Source organism: Corythoichthys intestinalis, chromosome 18, assembly GCF_030265065.1.
Source record: "Corythoichthys intestinalis isolate RoL2023-P3 chromosome 18, ASM3026506v1, whole genome shotgun sequence".
In the NCBI taxonomy this organism is placed as follows: Eukaryota; Metazoa; Chordata; class Actinopteri; order Syngnathiformes; family Syngnathidae; genus Corythoichthys; species Corythoichthys intestinalis.
The window spans coordinates 31,517,129-31,541,446 of NC_080412.1; the positions used below are offsets into that span (position 1 = coordinate 31,517,129).

The following is a 24,318-nucleotide window of genomic DNA, read 5'->3' on the forward strand; positions in this document are numbered from 1 at the left end:
TACACAAACAACAACAAGAAATACATTGAACATCTAAACTAGTTACTAATATGCTGGTGCTATCGTCAGCGAGATGTATTTCCGGTTTACACCATGTGGGGGCCTATTGGCCAGTGAAAGAGGAGAATGGGGGTGGGGGTGTCTATAAGACTATAAACTAAGTGATTGAAAGGGGTAGAGTGTACACAAATCAGTTCTGTGATCTAGAACCCAGTAATCGTGTGAATCTCTTATGAGTGAAAGCCCGTTGGCGACCAACCCTACGCCGCCGCATCGCCAATCCCGGCACCGGAACCCCCAACCCGAGCATGCCCTACCACATCCAGCAGCACGCAAGCCCCACCGGGCGCGCGACAGCCACGCAGACGGGCGGAGAGACCGCGCGGGCACCAACCCAGGGCCACGGCCCGCACCCAGCCAGCCCGGGGAGGGAGGGCGGGCGGGGGGGCGGGGGGATCCATGCGCAGCCCATCCCTCCTCCAACCGCCCAGCAAAGGAGCCACCGTCACCCCCACCCGCGCGCCCATCAACCGGCCTTCAGGGATGGCAGGAGGGGACGCATCACCAACCCCACGCCTACACCCACCCCCGCCCGCCCACCCGGACCACGAGCCACAGCCCCCCAACCGGCACGGCACGCCACGGGACCCCCAGCGGCCCACCAAGCCCCAGGCAAGGCAGGGTCCCCCGCCGGTGCAGGCGACACCCCGCTGATACACCGGCGCCCAGCCAGCGACCCGCGACGGAGCGCAGGGCGGACGCCCAGCCAGAGAAGAGAGGGGAAGGCGGAGGCAGGAGAACGCCCAGGGACTGCCATGGGGCGACGCAAGATCGGAGACCCGACCCCCCAACCCACTCCCGCGGCCGGCAGCCGAGGCAGAGGGGAGGCCACACCCCGGGAGCCACGCCATATAGAAAAAGTGTGGGACCCACCTACCACCCTATTACTGTGGCTGCCAGGTTCCCGACTGGCAGCCATCACCCAGCACCGTGATGGGGGTGTGAGGGGAGGGTAGTGCAATGTATGCATTAAAATAGGAGAGCTTGGCTTGGGGCAGTGGGACCGCAGCATGGAGTTTCTGTCCAGCCGCCCGTCCCACCGCCCTTTGCCAGAGCTCTCCTGTGGAGTATGATGTGTGTGGTGCATTTAAAAAAGGTGCAGGGATGGCGGGGCCTGTGGTGAGGAGGCAGCCGTGAGGCCCCCCCCCCCCCAGCAGGTCCCAACCATCCCACAACCTTGGTGTGTGGTGCATTAAAAACAGGGGGGAGTCGGGCTGGGACTGTAAAGCCCCGTCCCAACTCTCCCCGGAGAAATGTATGAGCATGTAAGTGCCAGGGTGAAAAATATTTACAGTGCCGAAGTGAGAAGTGCGTGAGTTAAGAGGCAGGCTCCCGCGGGCGTGGCCCCGTCCACCAGAACCACCGGCCCCAGGGCGGAAGAAGCGTCAGGGCCCCGATCAATCCCCGCCCCAGAACACCCACGGCGCCTCCGCGACCGCCCACCCCCCTCCCACCCACCGAGCACCCACCCCGCACCCCGAGCAGGCGCCACACCAAGCGCCGGCGACCAGGGGGCGTCCACCCCACCGGCAAGGGACAACAAGCCTCACCCTAGGCCCCGCGGGCCCCAAGAGGCCCGCGGGGCCTAGGGTGAGGCTTGTTGTACAGTTGAATCTCTAAAGTCATCACTCACCAGTTGGCTGGACCACTCCTCCCCCGCCTGTAGTGAGAAAAGACAAATACAAATCATCTTGTTTAATTTCACGCAAACTTTGGTCTTTTTGTTACATTTTCAAAAGTAAAATGTCAGCTTACCGGGTGCAACTCCTGAGGATCCCATTGGACATCGCAACAAAAAAACAAGCAAAGGCCCACATAAGAAAAAGAAAATCATGACAAACAAGCGCAAACTACAAAGTAATTACTGACCTGGAGCAGGAGTCCCACCAATACCTGTCTCAGAAAAAAACATAAAAAATGTGACAAAACAACAGACATTATTTAAATAAATATGTGACGTGTGACATTGACCTGGTTTTCTTCCAAGGATGGGAATTCCTGTTCCTTTTAGACCATCTCCATCAACTCCTGCACCAAAAGGTCTCCCGCCAACCCCCCCACTGACTCCTGTTGCAATAGCAATGTATTCATGTGCACACTTTTATCCAATAGATCACATTATTTAACAACTTCCAAGTTCAAATGTTTTAAATCCTTTACTTTGCTTAAATATTAACCCTTTCTTCTTGAGTAGTGTTTGAAGGCTGTGGATCTTCCAACCTTACAGTGCAATGTACATATCTTTATGAAAAAGATGATCTAAACACACCTTCTCCTGCAGCAAAGCCAGAACCCTCTATCACACTGCCAGCACCACCCTCACCTGGAATTGAACAGATTGTTAAAATTCAAGCGTTTCATTGTAATAGCAATTTGATGATCATATGTATTTGTTGCTGAAGGATATGTGAATGATTATTTTCTCTCTCCTTTTTGGTCCATATTTTTGTACACCCACCTCCATCAAAGTCTTTTCCATCCTTTCCCACATCAATGCGAGTCCCACCTAGATAAATAAGAACCAACATGTGACAGTCACACAAAGTTGCTGGAAGAACAACTACAGATTATGGTTGTGTTGTGTCAGTTGTAGAGGATACCTTCTTGTGGCGCCCGTGTTCCTTGTGCAGTGCCTCGTCCTGACCCAGCACACATTTGGATTACTGACTAACCGCATGTAGAGTACAGTATTGTTTTTTAGGGATGCACCGAAATGAAAATTAGAAACTGAAAACCCAATAATATAATGGTCGAAATGCCAGTACTATCTCTGCTACTGGTTCACTAACACATACTTTTTACTTGAGTAGGTGTGTGACGAAAAAACGCTACTCTTACTCTGCTACTTAGGGCTACACAAGAGTCATTACATTTTTCCTCTTTATTTTACATACAGTGGGGCAAGTAAGTATTTAGTCAACCACCAATTGTGAAAGTTCTCCTACTTGAAAAGATTAGAGAGGCCTTTAATTGTCAACATGGATAAACCTCAACCATGAGAGACAGAATGTGGAAAAAAAAAAACAGAAAATCACATTGTTTGATTTTTAAAGAATTTATTTCCAAATAAGAGTGGAAACGAAGTATTTTATCACCCACAAACAAGCAAGATTTCTGGCTGTCAAAGAGGTCTACAGTAGCTTCTTCTAACGAGGCTCCACTCGTGACCTGTATTAATGGCACCTGTTTTAACTCATTATAGGTATAAAAGACATCTGTCCACAATCTCAGTCAGTTACACTCCAAACTCCGCTATGGCCAAGACCAAAGAGCTGTCGAAGGACACCAGAGACAAAATTGTAGACCTGCACCAGGCTGGGAAGACTGAATCATCAATAGGTAAAACGCTTGGTGTAAAGAAATCAACTGTGGGACCGTTATTAGAAAATGGAAGACATACAAGACCACTGATAATCTCCCTCGATCTGGGGCTCCATGCAAGATCTCACCCCGTGGCGTCAAAATTATAACAACAACGCTGAGCAAAAATCCCAGAACCACACGGGGGGACCTAGTGAATGACCTACAGAGAGCTGGGACCACAATAACAAAGGCTACTATCAGTAACACAATGCGCCGCCAGGGACTCAAATCCTGCACTGCCAGACGTGTCCCCCTGCTGAAGCCAGTACACGTCCAGGCCCGTCTGCGGTTCGCTAAAGAGCATTTGGATGATCCAGATGAGGACTGGGAGAACTTTTTGGTAGAAACACAGTTTTTTTTGTGTTTGGAGGACAAAGAATACTGAATTGTATCCGAAGAACATCATACCCACTGTGAAGCATGGGGGTGGGAACATCATGCTTTGGGGCTGTTTTTCTGCAAAGGGACCAGGGCTGATCTGTGTAAAGGAAAAGAATGAATGCGGCCATATATCGAGAGATTTTGAGTGAAAATCTCCTTCCATCAGCAAGGGCATTGAAGATGAGATGTGGGTGGGTCTTTCAGCGTGACAATGATCCCAAACACACAGCCAGGGTAACAAAGGAGTGGCTTCGTAAGAAGCATTTCAAGATCCTGGAGTGGCCTAGCCAGTCTCCAGATCTCAACCCCATAGAAAATCTGTGGAGGGAGTTGGGAGCCCGTGTTGCCCAATGACAGCCCCAAAACATCACTGCTCCAGAGGAAATCTGCATGGAGGAATGGGCCAAAATACCAGCAACAGTGTGTGAAAAGCTTGTGAAGAATTACAGAAAACGTTTGGCCTCCGTTATTGCCAACAAAGGGTACCTAACAAAGTATTGAGATTAACTTTTGGTATTGATCAAATACTTATTTTCCACCATGATTTGCAAATAAATTCTTTAAAAAATCAAACAATGTGATTTTCTTTTTTTTTTTTCTCCACATTCTGTCTCTCATGGTTGAGGTTTACCCATGTTGACAATTACAGGCCTCTCTAATATTTGCAAGTGGGAGAACTTGCACAATTAGTGGTTGACTAAATACTTATTTGCCCCACTATATTAGATTTTTTTTTTTTTTTTTTTTTGCCAGCGATGCCAAGAGTAGCTATACCAATTTCACAAATGCGATGTCGCAACAATAATCACATGACTCCATTACACCAGTTATATGCAAGGTTGCCGTTCTATAATCACGCCAGCCTGTTCAATTACGTGGCGCCTTTAAAACACCGTAAAAAAATGAAGTATTTAATATACGTACAGGGCTACCCTCAAAATGACTCGAATTGCGGATTTAAACCTCGCTCCTTGTTTTTATTTGACGCTAATTGACCACGGAAAACTGGAGATATGATCCTTTTAATTTCATAATAGTAACGATGAAGGAACTGTTCACTATTTAAACTAGGAAGTATTTTCTCCACTAACGGGCACTCCTGCTCTTTGGATGAATAATGCTTCATTTTTGTCTATTGTTTTTTTTTTTTCTCTTTCACCGGAATTCAATGATTTTGTTGTTGTTGTTGTACTTCTTTGGCTTAATGTGGCTTAAAATTAAGCAGTTACCGTAATTTTCGCGCGGCACCTGACTAAAAGCCGCCACCCACATAAGGAGACACGAAAACTGCAGCTGTTCACAGATAAGCAGCACTGGACTATAAGCCGCAGCTGTCTCCACTGTATTATGGGATGTTTACACCAAAATATGTTAACCGGGAACACTTTATTTGACAAAAGCACCACCGTGAACCACTATGAAGCTTTGAACCAATTGGCTTCATTGCTTCAAGAGGCTTAATTTGGCTATCACTACTCCCTTTGGGGAGGCAGTCAACCTCTTCTGCCACCTGCTGTCAACACTGTTGTTGTCCAACATGCCTCCTAGCATGCATTGCAGTGCAACAGATGTAAATAACAATCAAAATTCATGTTCTGTGCTAATTATAGTATTTGGTAACACTTTGACAGTGGCGCCTCAAGACTGTCATTAGACAATCATAATTATGACATTGTCATGAGCATTAATGAATGCTTATAGCAGATGTCACCTAGTGTCATCCGGCAAATGATCTCACTATTGAATGGATGTAAAAGATCCGAGCTGAATATAAATGGAGTTAGTGCCGAATGACACTTAATGACATCTGTCATAAACATTCAGTAATGCCCATTATAATGTCATAATTATGACGGTCAATGACGCCGCTGTCAAAGTTTTACCAAATACCATAATAAGCAATTTATTAAACAACTGGAGCAGTAACTGAATAAATAATTAGCACAGAACATGAATTTTGACTGTTATTTACATCTGTAGCGCTGAAATGCATGCTAGGAGGGATGTGCTGCCTATTAACCAAAATAAATCAACAAATAAGCCCTGGACTATAAGCCACAGGATTCAAAATGAAGGAAAAAAGTTGCGTCTTATAGTCTGAAAATTACGTTACTCACAAAGTTACTCATTGCTTGAGTATTCCTTTCATGGGATACTTTTTACATGTACTTGAGTACATTTTTGGAGGAGTACTTTTACTTGAATAATATTATTTTCAAGTAACGCTACACTTACTTGAGTCAATTTTTTGGCTACTCTACCCACATCTGGTTATGACCATTTCTATTATATTTTGGTGTTCTTTTTTTTTTTTTTTTTTTTTTTGAGATTCCAGATGATAACTGGAGGGATCATTTCGAAATTCTTTTCTCAGAGGGACCATTGAAACGAAATGAGTCAAATAAAAGTTTACCAAGATGGAAGGATTACCTGGTAACCTCGTTTTAGATGCTCAAAGAGGACGAGAAGAGAGATGCCAAGATACTGTGGCTTTTGCATGGGCCAAAGCAACGTTCTGTTTGTTCCGTACTGTAATTTTACTCAATAACTACTTTCGAGCTGAAACCATATTTTTATTTACATTTCGTCCACTGAATTTTCGGTGCATCTCTAGTACTTTTAAACTTACAGAACCTTACCGCTGGGTCTAGTTGTTGGGCGAGTAGCAACACCTGTGCTTGTTCCATTCAAGTACACACCGGTGCCATTGAACTGAACACCAGTCCCGCTTCCTGGGCCTGGTGACACTCCACCAGATGGACCTTCAAATAACAAAGCAATTATACTTAATTTACTAGCAAACATGTTTCTTTAAGTGTTTCAGTGTACATTACCTAAAACCCACCCACTTGCTTACCATATTTGTCTGCCTTGGATCCAGTTTTACCATAACCTGACAAAAAAAAAACAATTTTCCTTTATAAACGACCAGATATGTTTGCCATATTTGAAAAGCATTCAAATGAATGATGCATTCCTGCTCTAATGTGGGTTGCTGTTTAATGGTTGCATCCAACTCTAAGCTGCTGCTACTCTTTCTTTTGGCACTAGAGGTCACTAAAGATGTAGTTAAGGAGCATGGTGTGTCTCCAGCAATTGCAAAACAAAAGGACATTGAAAAAAAATGATGAAAAGGTTTGGGCAATCCTGACAATTTCCATTATTTTCATTTATAAATTATTCGGTGTGTGGATCAGCAGCTTCATTTTAATACATAAAAAATGATGGCCAGGGTAATACTTCAGAACTGCTGTCAGTTTCAGTATGAGGAAAATGTTGAGAAATTGAAGACCAAAAACACAGTTCTTATTACGGCCATAATTGGCAAGCCAAGAAAAATATCAGATGCCAAGGCAAAGGATGGTGAGAATGGTTAAAGAACCCACAAACCACCACCAAAGAATGACATAATTTTTGCTGTAAATGGTGTCACTGTGCATCATTAACATTTCAACGCACTTTGCACAAGGAGAAGCTGCTGAAAGAGTGATTCATAAGACTCCTTTTCTTCACGCTTGCTTGAGGTATTTAGTAGAACATTTGGATAAGTCATCTTCATTTGAAACAAGGTAATGTGGACTGATGAAATAAAGACTTATTTGGTGATGAGAGAATGCTGTGTTTCAGGAAAAGCACTTTTTCATGTGGTGGTCCTAGCCCACACTCCCCTCTACTGGCTTTTATTGTTGTTACACTTCCTGTTTTATGTGGCATGAGCTCAACCTTGGCAGACCTGGGAGTGCACCTGCAGCAGTGCAGCTCATCACAATCAACACTGCTTTTAAGGAGCGGCCTGGGCAGCAAGCAGGTGCCAGATGATTCTGCCAGACACCAGTGGTACATTGGCCTACTACGCTTGTGGTATTTGACAGTCATCTAACGAACTCTTAAGTAATTCTTGTTTTTTGCCATCAGGAAAACCACCCATCAAGCCCTCACAGCCGCAGCCACAGCCTGAACCATTGTTCAATAAAAACCCTTCACTTCTGTTTTCTGGTCGCACTTTGGTCCACATCAACCTTGCCAACTTTGCCCCGACATTTCATAGGTTTTTAGTATATAGATATGAATTTGCTGATCCAAAAACCCAATGATCTGTAAATGAAAACGATGGAAGTTGACATGGATTCACAAACTTTTTTTACAACTATATTAGCAAGCTCATCTTACCACCTTGTCCAGCTCCAATTACTCCACCACCAACTCCACCTTGTCCGCCTCCAAGTGCTCCACCACCGACTCCACCTTGTCCGCCTCCAAGTGCTCCACCACCGACTCCACCTTGTCCGCCTCCAATTGCTCCACCACCGACTCCACTTTGTCCACCTCCAAGGGCTCCACCACCGACTCCACTTTGTCCGCCTCCACCTCCAAGTACCCCACCACCGACTCCACCTTGTCCGACTCCGAGTGCTCCACCACCAGCCCCACCTTGACCTGTACCAATGACAGATCATTTAAGAGGACTGGAACGAAAACATAATCATCAATCAGGGTTAGTTACAAAAAAAAAAAAAAAAATTTTTTTTACCATATTTAGCAGCTTTTGCACTCATTCCATAACCTGTGAAGTACATGCGCAAGGTCAGCCGTAGCTGGAATTTTTTTCAAAAGAAGTTTACCATATGTCTATAATGTCTTGTTAACCTTGTCCATATCCAGTCCCTGCACCATAGCCTCCCCCTGGTCCAAAACCTGTTCCAGGTGCAACACCAGGGCCGTAACTACCAGGTCCTCCCCCAGTTCCAAAACCTGGAACAGGTTGTCCACCGGTCCCTAGCCTTGTACCGGCTCCTCCACCTGCTTGTCCAGTACCTGGTCCTTGGAACCCTCCTGCCCCAGGGCTAGTACCTGCTCCATTTGCGAAACCAAGTCCTCCGACACCTACAGCGTAATGACACAAACATACATGGAATAACAAAAACCTAAAAAGCTCAAATTGTCATGAAGTATCGAAAGTTGTACTCCTCTTACCATATTTACGGGCTTTTGCACCTGCATAACCTGGAAGAAAAAACAAACCCAATCAACATCTAAGAATGCTGCAGTTGTCATTGGATTTTAATGAATCTTTATCCTTTTTCTTACCTCCTGGTCCGTACCCAGCTCCTCCTGGCCCAACTGCCGGTCCAAATCCAGTGCCAGCTCCCCCTGGCCCAACTCCTGCTCCTGGACCAAATCCAGTGGCAGCACCTCCCGGCCCAGTTCCTGCCCCTGGTCCGAAGCCAGTTCCTGCACCACCAGGTAAAACTCCTCTTCCAGGTCCAAAACCTGTACCAGTGACGCCAGGTCCAATTGGTCCTCCTGGTCCATAGCTTTTACCTTGCACACCAAGTCCAACTCCCCCTGGAGCAAACCCTGCTGTAGTTCCACCAGTTCCAACTCCAGGTCCAAATCCTGTACCAACACCACCAGGCCTGACTCCTTCTGGTCCAATGCCTGTGCTAGCACCACCCGGTCCAACTCTTCCAGTACTTATTCCTTGACTCCCCAGGGCTCCACTGAACATACCTACCGAGAGATGTCCTTGTAATAACTGCAAGCAAACAATGCATCTGCAACTGCTGACATGTTTAGAATCACATGACTTTTCTTACCATATTTACGGGCTTTGGCGTTGGCATCATATCCTGAAATCAAAAGAAATGTAATTGGAAAAATGTCTGACTAAGTTGAGCTATTGAAATAGAATTTCAGAATCATAAATACCCCCGTATCCTGTTCCTGTTTCTCCAAGTCCCGTTCCAGCTCTTCCTGGTCCTGTACTGGTACCTGGCCCATAACCTCCTGCTGCTGGTCCAGTGCCAGCACCACCAATCCCAGTTCCAGCAGTACCAGGGCCATATCCAGGACCACCTAAACCAGTGCCAGCAGCACCTTGGCCATATCCCAGACCACCTGTCCCAGTGCCAGCACTAGCTGGGCCATATCCAGGGCCACCCGTGCCAAATCCAGTTCTTCCTCCTGGTCCACCGAGGCCGCCAGTTGCCCCAGTGCCAACACCACTAGGCTGACCTGGACATAGAATTTATTGGAGCGTGTCCTTATTAAGCCAACATATAGGTTATCTAATGTCATTAACTAGGCATGATGCAAACCTAAGGTAACTATGTCTCACCATATTTGAGTGCTTTGCCTGAGCCAGGATTGTAACCTAAGGTACAAAACACTGTCTGATTTTTCCAGTTTACGTTTTTTGACAACATTTACAGTATTAATTTAAGATGATTTGCTTTATAAATAAAACTAAGATAATACTCTTGGTACCTGTCCCAGCTCCACCTCCATAACCAGGAACAGCTCCTGGTCCGCCGACTGTTCCAACTCTACCTCCAAATCCTGGAACAGCACCCGGCCCGCCAGCTGTTCCTACTCCGCCTCCAAATCCTGGAACAGCTCCTGGCCTGCCGGCTGTTCCAACTCCACCTCCAAATCCTGGAACAGCTCCCGGCCCGCCGGCTGTTCCAGCTCCACCTCCAAATCCAGGGAGACCAGCCCCTCCTCCAGGGAGTCCAGCACCACCTTGACCAAGGGCACCTCCACCTGCTGCACCTAGCGGACAAATTGAGGTCAACATAAGCATTTTTTTAGGCTTGTGTTGTGAAACGTGGCATGAAGGGAAAAAAATTGTATTACCATACTTGGCTGCTGCTTTAGCTGGACTTTTTGACTTCCCTGTTCCTGTTTAAAAAATAAAAACATTGTAGGTTAATAAAAACAACTATTGATTAAAATGATTCTAATTCAGACAAGAGATACCTGATTTGGGTGTTATCAGAGGATACCCACGAAAAACCCCTGGCAGCGGCGCTCCTTGACCGTCTTAAGAGAAAAACAATTGATTTGGTCGTGTCTCATAACCTTGTGTGGATAACGTCGTAATACGATTTTTGTTTGCAATTTTAAGATGGTCTAACTTACTGACTTGACCTTGGCCGAGAACCCCACCACCTATAAGGAAGATCGCAACATTTACATTTGTGAAGATAAGCTCTCCTGACTGGTGTCATATGTTAGTTTGACATCCCACCTGTCTGCTGCCCAAGTCCAGTTCCAGTTGCTACTCCAGGGACAACACCGCGGCTAGCAAAATCTAAAGTAAGTAAATGTTGTTTTCTTTTAGTATCAGTGATTTCACAGAAGACAAACAGCACCAATTTCAAACAAACCTTGATTTGGTACAAATCCACCTTGGTATAGTCCAGGAACCCCAACACCTGTATGAGAATGCAGCCCAATTTTACCAACCATAGCCTGAATATCTTTTCGGCTATAAATGAACTGGCGTGAAATGGTGAATTTTCTTCAAAAAAACTTTACCTGGAACTTGTTTTGATGCTTTGCCACTGCTCTTTCCACCAAACCCAGATCCTGCACCACCAGGCCCAATTCCTTGACCGCCAGGCCCAACTCCAGCACCACCTGGTCCAAATCCTGCACCCCCAGGCCCGATCCCTGCACCACCAGGTCCAAATCCTGCAACCCCTGGCCCAACTCCTGCACCCCCAGGTCCAAATCCTGCACCCCCAGGCCCGATCCCTGCACCACCAGGTCCAAATCCTGCACCCCCAGGCCCGATCCCTGCACCACCAGGTCCAAATCCTGCACCCCCAGGCCCAACTCCTGCACCCCCAGGTCCAAATCCTGCACTCCCTGGTCCAAATCCTTTACCCCCAGGCCCGATCCCTGCCCCCCCAGGCCCCACTCCTGCACCCCCAGGCCCCAATCCTGCACCACCAGGCCCGACTCCTGCACCACCAGGCCCGACTCCTACACCACCAGGCCCGAATCCTGCACCCCCAGGCCTGATTCCTGCACCCCCAGGCCCGACCCCTGCACCCCCAGGCCCGATCCCTGCACCCCCAGGACCGAATCCTGCACCACCAGGCCCAACTCCTGCACCCCCAGGACCAAATCCTGTCCCTCCTGGCCCCACCCCAGCACCACCAGGACCAAATCCTGTTGCACCTGAGCTGTAACCTGTTACCATAATCAGTGTCACATTCCTTTTCTTAAAGAGGTGAACATTTTGTACGTACATTATTGATCAGTACCTGATTTAGGCGGTTTGAGTCCAGTTCCACCCAGCCCTGGGTATTGGCTACTGCCGGCTTGGCCATAACTTCCTCCAAACCCACCTGAATCAAAAGCAGACTTGATTTTCTTACCGTATGTGTATACATTTAAAGAATAGATGTTAACAAACCTCCTGGCACAAGGCCTGTTCCAGTTCCTTGACCAGTGCCTTTCCCTCCAAGCGCGCCCACCACACCCCCTTGACTTCCTGGACCTAACCCTGTGGTAGAGGTCCCCCGGGGCCCGGTTCCATAGCCTCCAAGACCCCCTGACACGAGTCCAGTTTGACCCAGACCACCTCCTTGAGTTGCTTGTCCTGGTCCAAAACCTGCATTCAATCCTCCTTGGCCACCATAGGTACCACCTTCAGTCAAATTTGGAAATTACTGTCTGCCATCATCACAATTTATACAGTATGAATAAATGGTCCATTGGATTGATGACATACAGTATATAGTAAATAATAAAGATGTCGTGATCGATCGGGATGCCGATCGATTGGGTCCGATCACGTCATTTTCAAAGTATCGGAATCGGCAAAAAAATATCGGACATGGCTTTTAAAAAAAAATATATATATATATATATATATATATATATATATATATATATATATATATATATATATATATATATATTTTTTTTTTTTTTTTAAATTAAATCGTTTTCTAATTGTATTTAACGTTACAGACAAAATGTTTTACATTCATCCAGAGTCTTTAGTTTTGGCTTAAAGTAGGGCTATCAAATTTATCGCGTAAACAGCGGTAATTTTTTTTTTTTTAAATCAATCACGTTAAAATATTTAATGCAATTAACGCATGCGCTGCATGACCCACTCACGCATTATCGCGTTCAATCTATAATGGCGCCGTTTTACCTATATATAGAGCTAACAGGCAGCGTAAAATGAGTAGAGAGAATTTTGGCAGTCTTTGGAGCCTCTTCTTAATTGGCTAAAGCCTTAAAATCCCTCTCTCAACAATTAGAAATATTGTGGGAAGCAATGTGGGGAGAACAGTAGTGGTTGATCTTTTTCTTAACACCCTATGTTACTTCCCAACGCAGAGAAGATATATCAATTGGTGCCACTACGCACGGTCATGGTTGCACTTCCCATCATGCATTCGGGCAGAACAGTTAAATGGCTACAGTATCATTTACTGAAAGCTCAACAAATACACTAGATGGCAATATTTAGTCACAATATACAAAGTCACATTTATCCTTTAAGAATTTCAAGTCTTTCTATCCGTGGATCCCTCTCACAGAAAGAATGTTAATAATGTAAATGCCATCTTGAGGATTTATTGTCATAATAAACAAATACAGTACTTATGTACTGTATGTTGAATGTATATATTCTTCCGAGTTTTATTCCTTTTTTTCTTAATGCATTGACAAAATGTATATGATCGGGAAAAATTATCGGGAATGATTGGAATTGAATCGGGATTTTTTTTTAAAAAGCAATTGGATCGGGAAATATCGGGATCAGCAGATACTCAAACTAAAACGATCGGATCGGGAGCAAAAAAACATGATCGGAACAACCCTAGTAAATAATATTACTGACTTGCAGTTAAAGAATAAGCAGGATAGTGAAGTCTTACCTGATTTAGGAGGCTTTACACCTGTAAGAAGTGGTTTGAACTATTAAAAAATGAAACCTGTGAAATAGGAAGCATATTTTTAGTTGAATTTCTCATACCAGCTCCGAAACCTCCAGGTGCTCCTCCCACTCCTGGACCGTAGGTGCCAGGCTGGAATCCTCCTTGTCCTTTAGAGACAGAGTAAATGTCAATACTAATGAAAATTGAAAAATGTCCTTTTTTTCCCAACTAAATCAAAACCACTGACCTCCTGCTCCGGTACCTGCACCACCAGGACCGAATCCGGTGCCAGCTCCCCCAGGACCTAATCCGGTGCCAGCTCCCCCAGGACCGAATCCGGTGCCAGCTCCCCCAGGACCGAATCCGGTGCCAGCACCCCCAGGACCAAATCCGGTGCCTCTTCCACCAGGACCGTATCCAGTGCCTGCTCCACTAAGTCCAGTTCCAACTCCGCCTCCACCACCAGCAGGTAGGATCACACCTGCACACCAAGTCCATTTAAGAGTCAACATGGATGACTTGGGGTTTATTAATCTCGATCAAGAACGTATTTTCTGGAAGTCCAGTAAGACTAACATATACAAATGATTCAAAATTTTAGAATGCATAACTCAGTCCTTATTGGCTTTCTTGGTGTGAAGCATTTTATTGTCTAATACCAATTTGTAATACAGTACAAAGACTGGACAAGGCTTATGTGCACGTCTGCTTATGTGTGTGTGTTCATGTGTGTATAGTGAGCCCGAGAGGCCCGAGCGCTGAAAGCACCCCAATCCAGAACACATGTTTCCTCTTTGCTGTTAATTGAGAGTTCTGTGCTGTTTTGGATGACATCCGAGGTCCATAAATAGAGAGTTATCTATAAAAGGAAATGTACGTTTGTTTAAAAAATGGCAGCCTGTAGGGATTCCTGAGAATGTGATTACCAATCGCATTGTAACGTCATTGTTGCATTTAATGTACACGCCCATTGCCACTCATTCCTAAAACCCTCCAGGACACTATTGAACCCCAACTACTCCACTAAAACAGAAATCTAGACATTATCAACACACCTACTACAAGCAATTATTACCATAATTTTCGGACTATAAGCCGCTACTTTTTTTCCTTCATTTTGAATCTGGCGGCTTATTTGTTGATTTATTTGGGTTAATAGGTAACACTTTATTTGACAACGGCGTCATAAGACCGTCATAATTATGACATGACACTATCGTGGGTGTTACTGAATGCTTATGACAGATGTCAGTAAGTCTCATTCGGCAAATTATGTCACTAACTCCATTTATGTCCAGCTCGGATCTTTTACATCCATTCAAAAGTGAGATCATTTGCGGGATGACACTAAATGACATCTGTTATATGGCGGAAAACACAGAAAAGACTGAAAAAGCAGTTTCTGCTCTTGCACTCCTCTTTAAAAGAAGCTGCTGTATTTTAAGCCAAAAAAACTGTTGTGTTTGATAGAACAATATGTCTATATGCTGCAATAGCAGATTCATGGCGCATTAAGCCCCGAACTATTTTAAATTTGTCCGTTTTACCCTGAAAACCCCTGTTTACAGACGTCGCGCAACCGCTTTTGTTTCAACCCAGCCATAAAACCAAGGTAATTAAGTATATTTATTATTCAAAATGTCTGCCATTTTTAGCTTAGAATCATTAATTGATGCCTTATATTTCGTTTAAAAAAAAAACATCAACTTAAAAAAATTATTCACTCGCACATTTTAAACTTTTAAACAAATGACGTCACAATGAAAAAAATGGCGTCGCTAAAAAAGTAAATATATACCTCATAACTATCGCTTAATTGTGTTTTTTGTTACTATCGCATTTTCTCCAATATGTTAGATGATAAATAATTGATCCAAACAAAGAAAAATTGAAAAACAACATTTAAAAGGGTAAAGATATGAAGAAGAACATTTAGACCACTCCTTGATGTGTGCGATTTCTGCATCGCGTCCCTTGTTATATGACCATGTTTCACCCATAAAATCCCCAAAAAATCCAGCTGTGGCCATTCACAGCGGTGTCTTGACACTCGGTGATACATGCTACATTTTACATGCTTTTTGGATTGAAACAAGGCAAGTACGCGATAATATCTCGTTAAAGTCATGGCGTCTGTAATTCTGCTGTCACATGTTCTCACCTCCAGATAAGGTTTTGCTGTTTAAAAAAAAAAAAAAAAAAAAAAAATTTGGCCAAATTGGGGGTCTTAAGAACAGAACTTCAAGTCACCTGAGTGTTTTCCGCCATAAGCATTTATTATTGCTTATGACAGTGTCATGTCATAATTATGATTGTCTAATGATAGTCTTTCTTATGGCGTCACTGTCGAATAATGTGTTACCAAATACCATAACTAGCAATCAGTGTTGTTAATCTTACTTTAAAAAAAGTAATTATTTACAGTTACAAATTACTTCTTCTAAAAAATAACTGCATTGGTAACTGGGTTACCTGAATGTAAGAGTAATTAGTTACTTGGCAAAGTAACTGGTAATAATTTTGTTTTTTGTTTTTCCTAGAAAATAAAAAAAAACAGGTCACACAATGTGAAGTTTAAAGGGTTTTTGGGACAATTGGCCCTAGACCAATTCTTTAACATAAACTTAACTAAACACAGGGGTATTGTGGATATTGCGATAACTAGATAGTAACCTTTTCTATGTCTGGAAGTCATTTAATGTTGTGAATCAACCGTTAAAGTTGGTAAAATAGCTCCCGTTATTGCATTAGTCCCCTTCTGTCTACTTTCGACATGTGTACGTTTTAAAACTGTTTCATCATATAAAGATAGATTTAAGTCAAGATTTTGCCGATTTAGAAGCATTTTAGATAAAAAATGACTTAGGTTCGCTAGGAAAGTTCTCTATAATAGAGCCTTCCTGATAGGTCTGCCGCTGTAAGATGGCGGCTGTTTACTAACGCATCTAGTTCTTTATACATGTTGCTAATGCCGCCGTGTCAGCCATTTGCATCTAGTTCTATAATATGTGATATCTACTGTAGCATCATGTGAGCGTAGTTTAAGGGCTATCGGCTACAGTCAGGCATTATTGGAGCCACCTAGCATCGCGTTTGCAACGGCGTCACAACTCCCTTGCCTCCTCACCAGTCCTGCTCTGCTCTCTCGTCTCCGTGAGTCCGTCTCTGTCAGACTTTTCTCGCGTCATTCAACATACATAGGCTACGTTCATACTACAGGTCTAAATGCACGAATCCGATTTTTTGCCACATCTGTTTTTTTGGCGTGCCCGTTCAGACTGCCTTTGTCCATTGGGACTGTTCAAGTATCACGCATGCGCACTAATTCGCAGTCCGACACGCGCTGACCAAGACGACCCGCATACGCAGAAGCATCAAAACAAATGACCACACATGCTGGCTGTCATCCGTCATTCCAGGGATAGCATATTTTGCTTTTTAAAAAGAGGACACAAATAACAGACATAAATAATCCCCGTCTAGGCTTATATTCAAAGTATATGGATCGATAGCATACATGTAACACACACATACGGGCAGTTTGCCCCGACTCTCGGCCGTGCAAGCAATGTTGAAATATTGCTCATATAAAGCAGAGAGAAAACCGATCATTCTCAGGCTTATCCTCAACGCATTTTTATTTTTTTTAATGACTGTTGTCAAGTCCGACCCTTCCTAAAAAGCCGTGTTCAAGGCAAGCTAGGCGCTAATAACGCACAGCTGCACCGCTACCGTAGCGTCTCTCTCGCTTTTTGATGACGTAATTGCTGCATGAATTCCGATTTGAAAGACTGGACCGCACAGACCACCGCGACAGTCTGGAAAAATGTGGCCCGGATCAGATTTGAACCACATACGAAAGTGACCCAGATCGGATTTGAAATGGTCTAGTTCTATGCGACTTGTCACGTTCAGACCGTCAAATTAAAGTCTCACTCGAGTCGGAAAAACACGAAAAAATCGGATTCGTGCATTAAGACCTGTAGTATGAACGTAGCCATAGTGACGCATAGTAACGCAGGCCTTTCCTGCCTCAGTAACGGTAACGGTGTTGCCAAGATGAGCAAAGTGATTAATTAGATTACTCACTCGGGGAAAAATAACGCCGTTAGTAATGCCGTTATATTCTAACGCCGTTATTAACAACACTGCTAGCAATTAATGAAACAACTGGAACAGTAAGTGAAGAAATAATTAGCACAGAACATGAACTTTGATTGTTATTTACATCTCTAATACTGCTATGCATGCTTGGAAGCATGTTGGACCACAACAGTGTTGGCAGCAGAGGTTGACTGTCTCCTCCAAGGGAGCAGTGATGGCCAAATGAAGCAATGAAGCTTTGCAGCGAATTCGTTCAAAGCTTCAGGGTGGTTCATTTGGTCTTATGACAGTCGTATGATGCCGCTGTCAAATAAAGTGCGGATTATATCTTTTGGTTTAAATATCCCATAATACAGTGATGAACAAATGTCGCTTTCGTGTCAACTTTGGTAGGTGGCGGCTTATAGTCAGGTGCGCCTTATAGTGCAACAATTACTGTAATACAATTGATTATATCAGTTGTTGTCACTTAAAAAGTAAAATAAAAGTTACTTGTTGCAGTTTATTTCAATACCGTTTCACTTCTTGTTTTTAACCTGCCTCCAATTTAATTTTGGTGTCATTCTACTATTGTTAGAATGACGGTTTATTTGCCCAAAAAAGAAGAATGAAAACAGGAACTAATTAAGCTCAGCAAATTTCCCAACGCAATGGCTGTACGTTAGTTTTAAGAACATACATCTTTGGCCACCATTGTGTGTGTGTGTATGTCTTTTTTTATTGTGCGCGTGCACATATGTTCCTTACTAAATTTTTAATGAGCTGCAGCAGCTTGTAAACCAAAAAAGAGGGGAAGAGTTGCAATAAAATAGACACCTGGATGTTGTGAAGTCGCCAGAGTATTGTATGTGCAAAGTTATGACACGTGTGAATGAAGCGCATCTCTATTAACACTTGAGTACCCCCTCTCCCCCCCAATATATGTGAAGGCTTCCAAAATACTCCTTATTCATCTTTCATCTTGGAATCTAATCGAAAGAGCTTTAGTGATGCCAATTTGAAGCAGTAAAGTGGGCTGTGGCAAAACCCCAAAACAAGATTATCCAAAGGCAGAGATGGGTAGTAATGCAATACATTTACACAGTTACGTTTACTTGAGTAACTTATTGAGAAAAATGTACAGTGTATCACAAAAGTGAGTACACCCCTCGCATTTCTGCAGATATTTAAGTATCTCTTTTCAACACTGACAAAATGACACTTTGACACAATGAAAAGTAGTCTGTGCGCAGCTTATATAAGAGTTAATTTATTTTCCCCTCAAAATAACTCAAAATATAGCCATTAATATACAAACCCTTGGCAACAAAAGTGAGTACACCCCATAGAAATTACGTACATCCCTAAATGTCCAAATTGAGTACTGCTTGTCATTTTCCCTCCAAAATGTCTTGTGACTATTTACAGGACTGCTGTTAGCATTACTGCAGAGATTGAAGAGGTGGGGGGTCAGCCTGTTAGTGCTCAGACTACACACCGCACTCTTCATCAAATTAGTGTGCATGGCTGTCACCCCAGGAGGAAGCCTCTTCTGAAGACGGTACACAAGAAAGCCCGCAAACAGTTGGCTAAAGATATGTCAACAAAGCACATGAATTACTGGAACCATGTCCTATGGTCTGATGAGACGGGCGGGCGTTCTTGTGTACCGTCTTCAGAAGAGGCTTTGTGAGAGAGCAAAAACCGAACTCGTCACCGCTTTGAATTCCGGTGTGGTTGGAGGGGTTAGCCACACTAAGCCGCACGGTTGCTAACTGTCATATGCTGTTGTTTAGCCACAACTGGATTCATTACAAAAGGATGAATGAATTTTCATCCATCACACAGCCGCTGGAAACAGAAATGTTTAATACATCTGCAGACGACCATAATGATTTTACGACACTATGCGGGTGTGCGCGGGTCCTTGTTAATACAGTTAGAATTTAATGATTTTGAGACTAATTCAGAATTTTGAAATATCTTTCCTCAAAAAAAATGGATGCAAGCAACTCATGCATCTGCAGGTTCCATGAGAAAAAAAGAAACAGGATTCAGCAAGGGTTATACTGTAGATATTAGAGCGCTTTTTACACATTTTTTTTTGCTTCTTTTTTACAAATTAAAAAAAAAAGGTTTCATTAAGACCTTATTTTTCATATTTTGTGATTCTCTGACAAATGCTTGATATTGCAGGCATTAAAGGGTTAAGGCTACCGCTTTTGTCCACTGGAGTTGCTAAAATCGACTAAAACTGAAAAGCTACAAAGTGTTGCTTTAACTCAAAGTTTTAGGTGTAATATTACAACTTTTATTCATGATCTAATATTTTGACTTCATTCAAGTATAATTTAAAATTGTTCTCATCAACTTTATACTTGGAAAATACCTCTTTTGCCCCGTTAACTCATTCGTTGCCATTGACGGTGCCTGAAGTCCAATTACTGGGAGAGGCTAGCAGCTAATGATCTTTCACACCGTCCCTCCCAGTTTAAATGCATTGGACAGCAGTCACTGTCACGCTTACGCATTGAGATATTAGTAGATATTCTATTTATTTTTCAAATATTTCATTTTTTCCCATATTTATTTTAAATGGTAAATGGAGAGCACTTATATAGCACATATATCTACATTGTTAGAATGCCCAAAGTGCTTTACATTAGCACACATTTACCCTTAAACAAACAAACAATTTATAACAAAATTAATAACAAAAGTTATTAATATAATTATTAGCTTAAATAAAAACAAAAAAACTGCAATTACTCTCTTAAACGGATTTTTTAAAATATTCATTTTATTTTTTAATTAAAGATAAAAAAGAAACTTTAAAAGATTAATTGTTATGAATGCTATTTTATTTATAAATTTTCTACTTCAGAATATTATTGCAAACCATAACCATAGTTTAGTTGTTTTTACTCAGTTTAATTTTATTTTTATATAAATTTTATGAATATTTAATATTATTTCTTCATTTTAAAAAAATAAGAAAAGTCATAATAATAATATTCATAAATATATAAATATATATACTGTAGTTATAATTAAGACTTACCATCCACACATCACATTTTGGCTCTTTGATGCCACACTTGTACTATACTTATTACCAAATAATAATATTGTGGCCTGAGATGTGACGTCCACATATGTGGATGCCCAGTCTTCATGAGGCTTTTTTTTTTTTTTTAATTACCCAAAATAGTCATTTGCCCTATAAAGGTGTGAGTAGCATTGACAGCGTTAGACGTCCAATCTATTTTGACTCTATTGGACCCAGTTGAAATGGATAGAATGCCTGTAGCCATCAAGTGGCAGCCAATTTAATATTGCAATGTCAGTATTAAAGCCACCTGTTATTTGACAACTATTATTTTACTTCTTCTAGTTGGAGGGATACACATTTTTTTTTTTTTTTATTGGCGCTACCTTGGAATGAAAAGTTTGAGAAGCACTGGCATTATAAATTGTACATCAATAAATCTAATAAGTCAATGTCAGGAGCAGCAAGAACAGTTGACAGCGTTGCATGTATAAGGAAAAAAATTCAGTCAATAAATCAATCTTTTTTTTTTTAAAAATGTCAAGTGCCGGATGCTCACCTCCTTGCAACGTGGGCCCGCACAACGCCAGCACAGTCACGGCCACGGCGAGGGCGGGGGCGCCTCTGAGGTACAAACTCAACGTCCCTCCTGCCATCCTGCTCACAAATGTCCTGGCCTGCTCCACGCGAGCCGGTTTTATCCCACCGAGCTTCCGCCGGGCCTTCACGGGGAGGGAGGTGCCCGTCAGGGGGGTCCGGGGCCGGCTAGACGGACACGCTCTTTAATTGGACCGCAGAAGCTCACCAAGATAGACAAGCAGAGAAAACACATTGGATCACCTCATGAAAACAAACACACACTGCACACATTTAGTTGCCGCTTTGCTGCATAGCACATTGAGGACTAGGAGAGTAGAAGGGGAATATGTTGCAGAGTACTTTGAGAAGCATCAAATATAGTGAATCGTACCACGTTATAGTAATTACATTTAAAAATTTGAGTCTGGGACGTTTGATTTTTGCGCTGTGGCCAAAATGAGTTTGGAAGTCCAATGAGCATTTTTCAGCTTGAGAGAAACACAGTTTGGCTAATAATTAATATTTGTGGAATCTCAAAAACCACTGCCCAGAATGGAGCCAAGGGGCATCAAATAGTGAATCGTGCCACGTTAATTACATTTGAAAATTTGAGTTGTTCACTACTTGTACACTGCTTACTTTTGTACACTGCTAACTTTTGTAAACTACTTTTGTTCACTACCTTTATACACTTCTTGTGCACACTACTTTTGTTCACTATTTACTTTTGTACGCTACATTTATTCATTACCTTTGTACACCACCTTTGTACACTACTTGTGTACACTACTTTTGTTCACTTACTTTTGTACACTACTTGTGTACACTACCTTTGTTCACTCATTTTGTACACTACTTTTATACACTACTGTTGTACACTACCTTTGTACACTACTTTTGTACACTACCTTTTTACACAGTTTTTTTCACTACCTTGTACACTACCTTTGTTCACTACCTTTTGTAAACCACCTTTGTACACTACTGTTGTACACTACTTAGTTCTGTACACTACTTGTATACACTACTGTTGTTCACTACTTTTGTACACTAATTTTTTGCTACTTTTGTAAAATACATTTGTTCAATACCTTTTTACACTACTGTTTTACACTACCTTTGTACACTACTTTTGTTCACTGCCTTTTTACACTGCTTTTGTTCACTACCTTTGTACACTACCTTTTACACTACCTTTGTTCACTACCTTTGTACACTACTTCTGTACACTAATTGTATACACTACTGTTTTTCACTACTTTTGTTCACTACTTTTGTACACTACTTTTTTTTTCGCTACTTTGTAAACTACTTTTTTTCACTACCCTTGTACACTACATTTGTACACTTCTTATATTTTACACTACTTTCATTCCCTACCTTTGTACACTACCTGGGTACACTATTTTTGTTTACTACTTATGTACACTACTTTTTTTCACTACATTTGTTCAATACCTTTTCACACTACTTTTGTACACTACTTTTGTACACTACCTATGTTCACTACTTTTGTTCACTACCTTGGTAAACTACATTTGTAAACTACTTATATTTTACACTACTTTCTTTCACTACCTTTGTACACTACCTGGGTACACTATTTTTGTTCACTACTTACTTATGTACACTAAATTGTACAGTACTTTTGTTGACTACCTTTGTACACTAGTAGTACTTGTACATTGCAGTAAAAAAAAATGTTTAAAACCTTGTGTTCAATCTCACTTTAGTTATATTTGTTTTACCACAAGAAATGCATGTAATGCTATATGTATCATATATGTTAAAAAATGGTGAACATATATATAATGTGGTTTGGCGACCAGTCCAGCATGTGCCCCATTTGTCTCAAACGGATCAATGATTGAACAAAATTTGATCTAGTAACGTGTCTGTGGGGAAAGGCGCCATTGCGGTCTGGAGCCATGATGCAAGGTCACATGAGGTCACATGACTTGATTCAACAGCGGTATAAAGTTGGTGTGCGATGCATTTGTGTCTATCTTCTGTCGCGTTGATGTCAGTGCATAGTTATCCTCTGAAACACCACCCAGCTCTGGAGAAGAAAGAAATCACAAAAAAAAAGATTTCCTCCCAACCATATGCATCATGGTTAACCCGTACATGTGTGTGCGCGCTTAAACATAACATCCTTCTGACGTCATGAGTACCTCCTTGAATGATGTCGCCGAAGAAATTCAGCAAATGAGGTCACGAATTCTTCTGTACGCCATTTTGGTCTAAAATTTTTGCTCCTGAACTTGATTTTTGGCATTTTTCAGAATACTGTATTTAGTGAAAAAAGGCAATTGTGTTCAGCAAAATTTTGCCAACAAAAGAATTTCATTTAGACTTTGTTGCGCTATTTTTATGAATTAATTTTCTCGTTGGTTTAGTCATTCATACTTGACTCCCCTTTACGACGATGAATGTCCAATCCATTTGAACTGCCAGCCCTCCCAGCTCAAACGGAATGGGCGTCTTTCGCCGTCAATGGCAGTGAGTGAGTCAAGCTTCTGTGTAAAAAGTCAAAAGAATGAAGGACTTCATTCAAAACTTAACAAGCAGCCCCAGCATTTACATGCACAAACACACTTAGTGCACTCACTACATTGTGTGTGTGCGCATGCATGTGTGTGTTTAGCGCGTGTGAGCGCAGGTTTCCACTGCGCTCACATCCTTAAGTGAGTGTGACATCATCGCAGTCACACCTACAGCAGTCAACAGTGTCTACATGTCAGCCGCATGTTCATACGGGCACACATGTGTTTGCCGCGTTCAAGTGCATCAATGCAGTCCCGGCAGAAGTGTGGCATGATACACACGGCGGCTGCATCTTCAAGATGGCGACCGCCCGCGCGTGCATGAGTGTCACAGAGCGTCTATTCATTGTGTCGTAAAAGGTTGAAAATAACAAACTTGTGGTGCCATGGAGGAAGTGACCTGCTTCCACTTGTTCTCTTTCCATCCTGCGACGCTGTTTGTCGCCGTCTCAAAACAGCATGAGCACAAAAGTCAAGTTTTCTTCTCTAGTGCTTTTACAACAGTTGCGACTGTGCCAAAGCGCTTCACACATCACATGCAGGGACAAAACAAAAACGGCAAAGAATG

General features: G+C 42.6%; 1 protein-coding gene across 1 annotated transcript in view; it reads right to left on the reverse strand.

Annotated features, from left to right (window-relative positions):
- Nucleotides 1-1,685: 1,685 nt before the first annotated feature.
- LOC130906212 (fibroin heavy chain-like) overlaps nt 1,686-24,318 on the reverse strand; it is a 40,371-nt gene continuing 17,738 nt past the window's right edge. The window contains exons 2-31 of the mRNA XM_057820274.1: nt 21,185-21,390; nt 13,741-13,974; nt 13,592-13,660; nt 13,494-13,514; nt 12,011-12,244; nt 11,859-11,942; nt 11,125-11,784; nt 10,974-11,021; nt 10,835-10,897; nt 10,726-10,755; nt 10,564-10,626; nt 10,441-10,485; nt 10,072-10,356; nt 9,923-9,958; nt 9,514-9,819; nt 9,402-9,434; nt 8,893-9,315; nt 8,779-8,808; nt 8,452-8,688; nt 8,336-8,368; nt 7,975-8,241; nt 6,662-6,697; nt 6,444-6,566; nt 2,661-2,699; nt 2,519-2,566; nt 2,330-2,383; nt 2,032-2,127; nt 1,930-1,953; nt 1,816-1,827; nt 1,686-1,720 (exon numbers count right to left, since the gene is read on the reverse strand). Of these exons, the coding sequence (XP_057676257.1) occupies nt 1,686-1,720; nt 1,816-1,827; nt 1,930-1,953; nt 2,032-2,127; nt 2,330-2,383; nt 2,519-2,566; nt 2,661-2,699; nt 6,444-6,566; nt 6,662-6,697; nt 7,975-8,241; nt 8,336-8,368; nt 8,452-8,688; nt 8,779-8,808; nt 8,893-9,315; nt 9,402-9,434; nt 9,514-9,819; nt 9,923-9,958; nt 10,072-10,356; nt 10,441-10,485; nt 10,564-10,626; nt 10,726-10,755; nt 10,835-10,897; nt 10,974-11,021; nt 11,125-11,784; nt 11,859-11,942; nt 12,011-12,244; nt 13,494-13,514; nt 13,592-13,660; nt 13,741-13,974; nt 21,185-21,390 (3,874 nt within the window). The remainder of the gene's footprint in view (nt 1,721-1,815; nt 1,828-1,929; nt 1,954-2,031; nt 2,128-2,329; nt 2,384-2,518; nt 2,567-2,660; nt 2,700-6,443; nt 6,567-6,661; nt 6,698-7,974; nt 8,242-8,335; nt 8,369-8,451; nt 8,689-8,778; nt 8,809-8,892; nt 9,316-9,401; nt 9,435-9,513; nt 9,820-9,922; nt 9,959-10,071; nt 10,357-10,440; nt 10,486-10,563; nt 10,627-10,725; nt 10,756-10,834; nt 10,898-10,973; nt 11,022-11,124; nt 11,785-11,858; nt 11,943-12,010; nt 12,245-13,493; nt 13,515-13,591; nt 13,661-13,740; nt 13,975-21,184; nt 21,391-24,318) is intronic.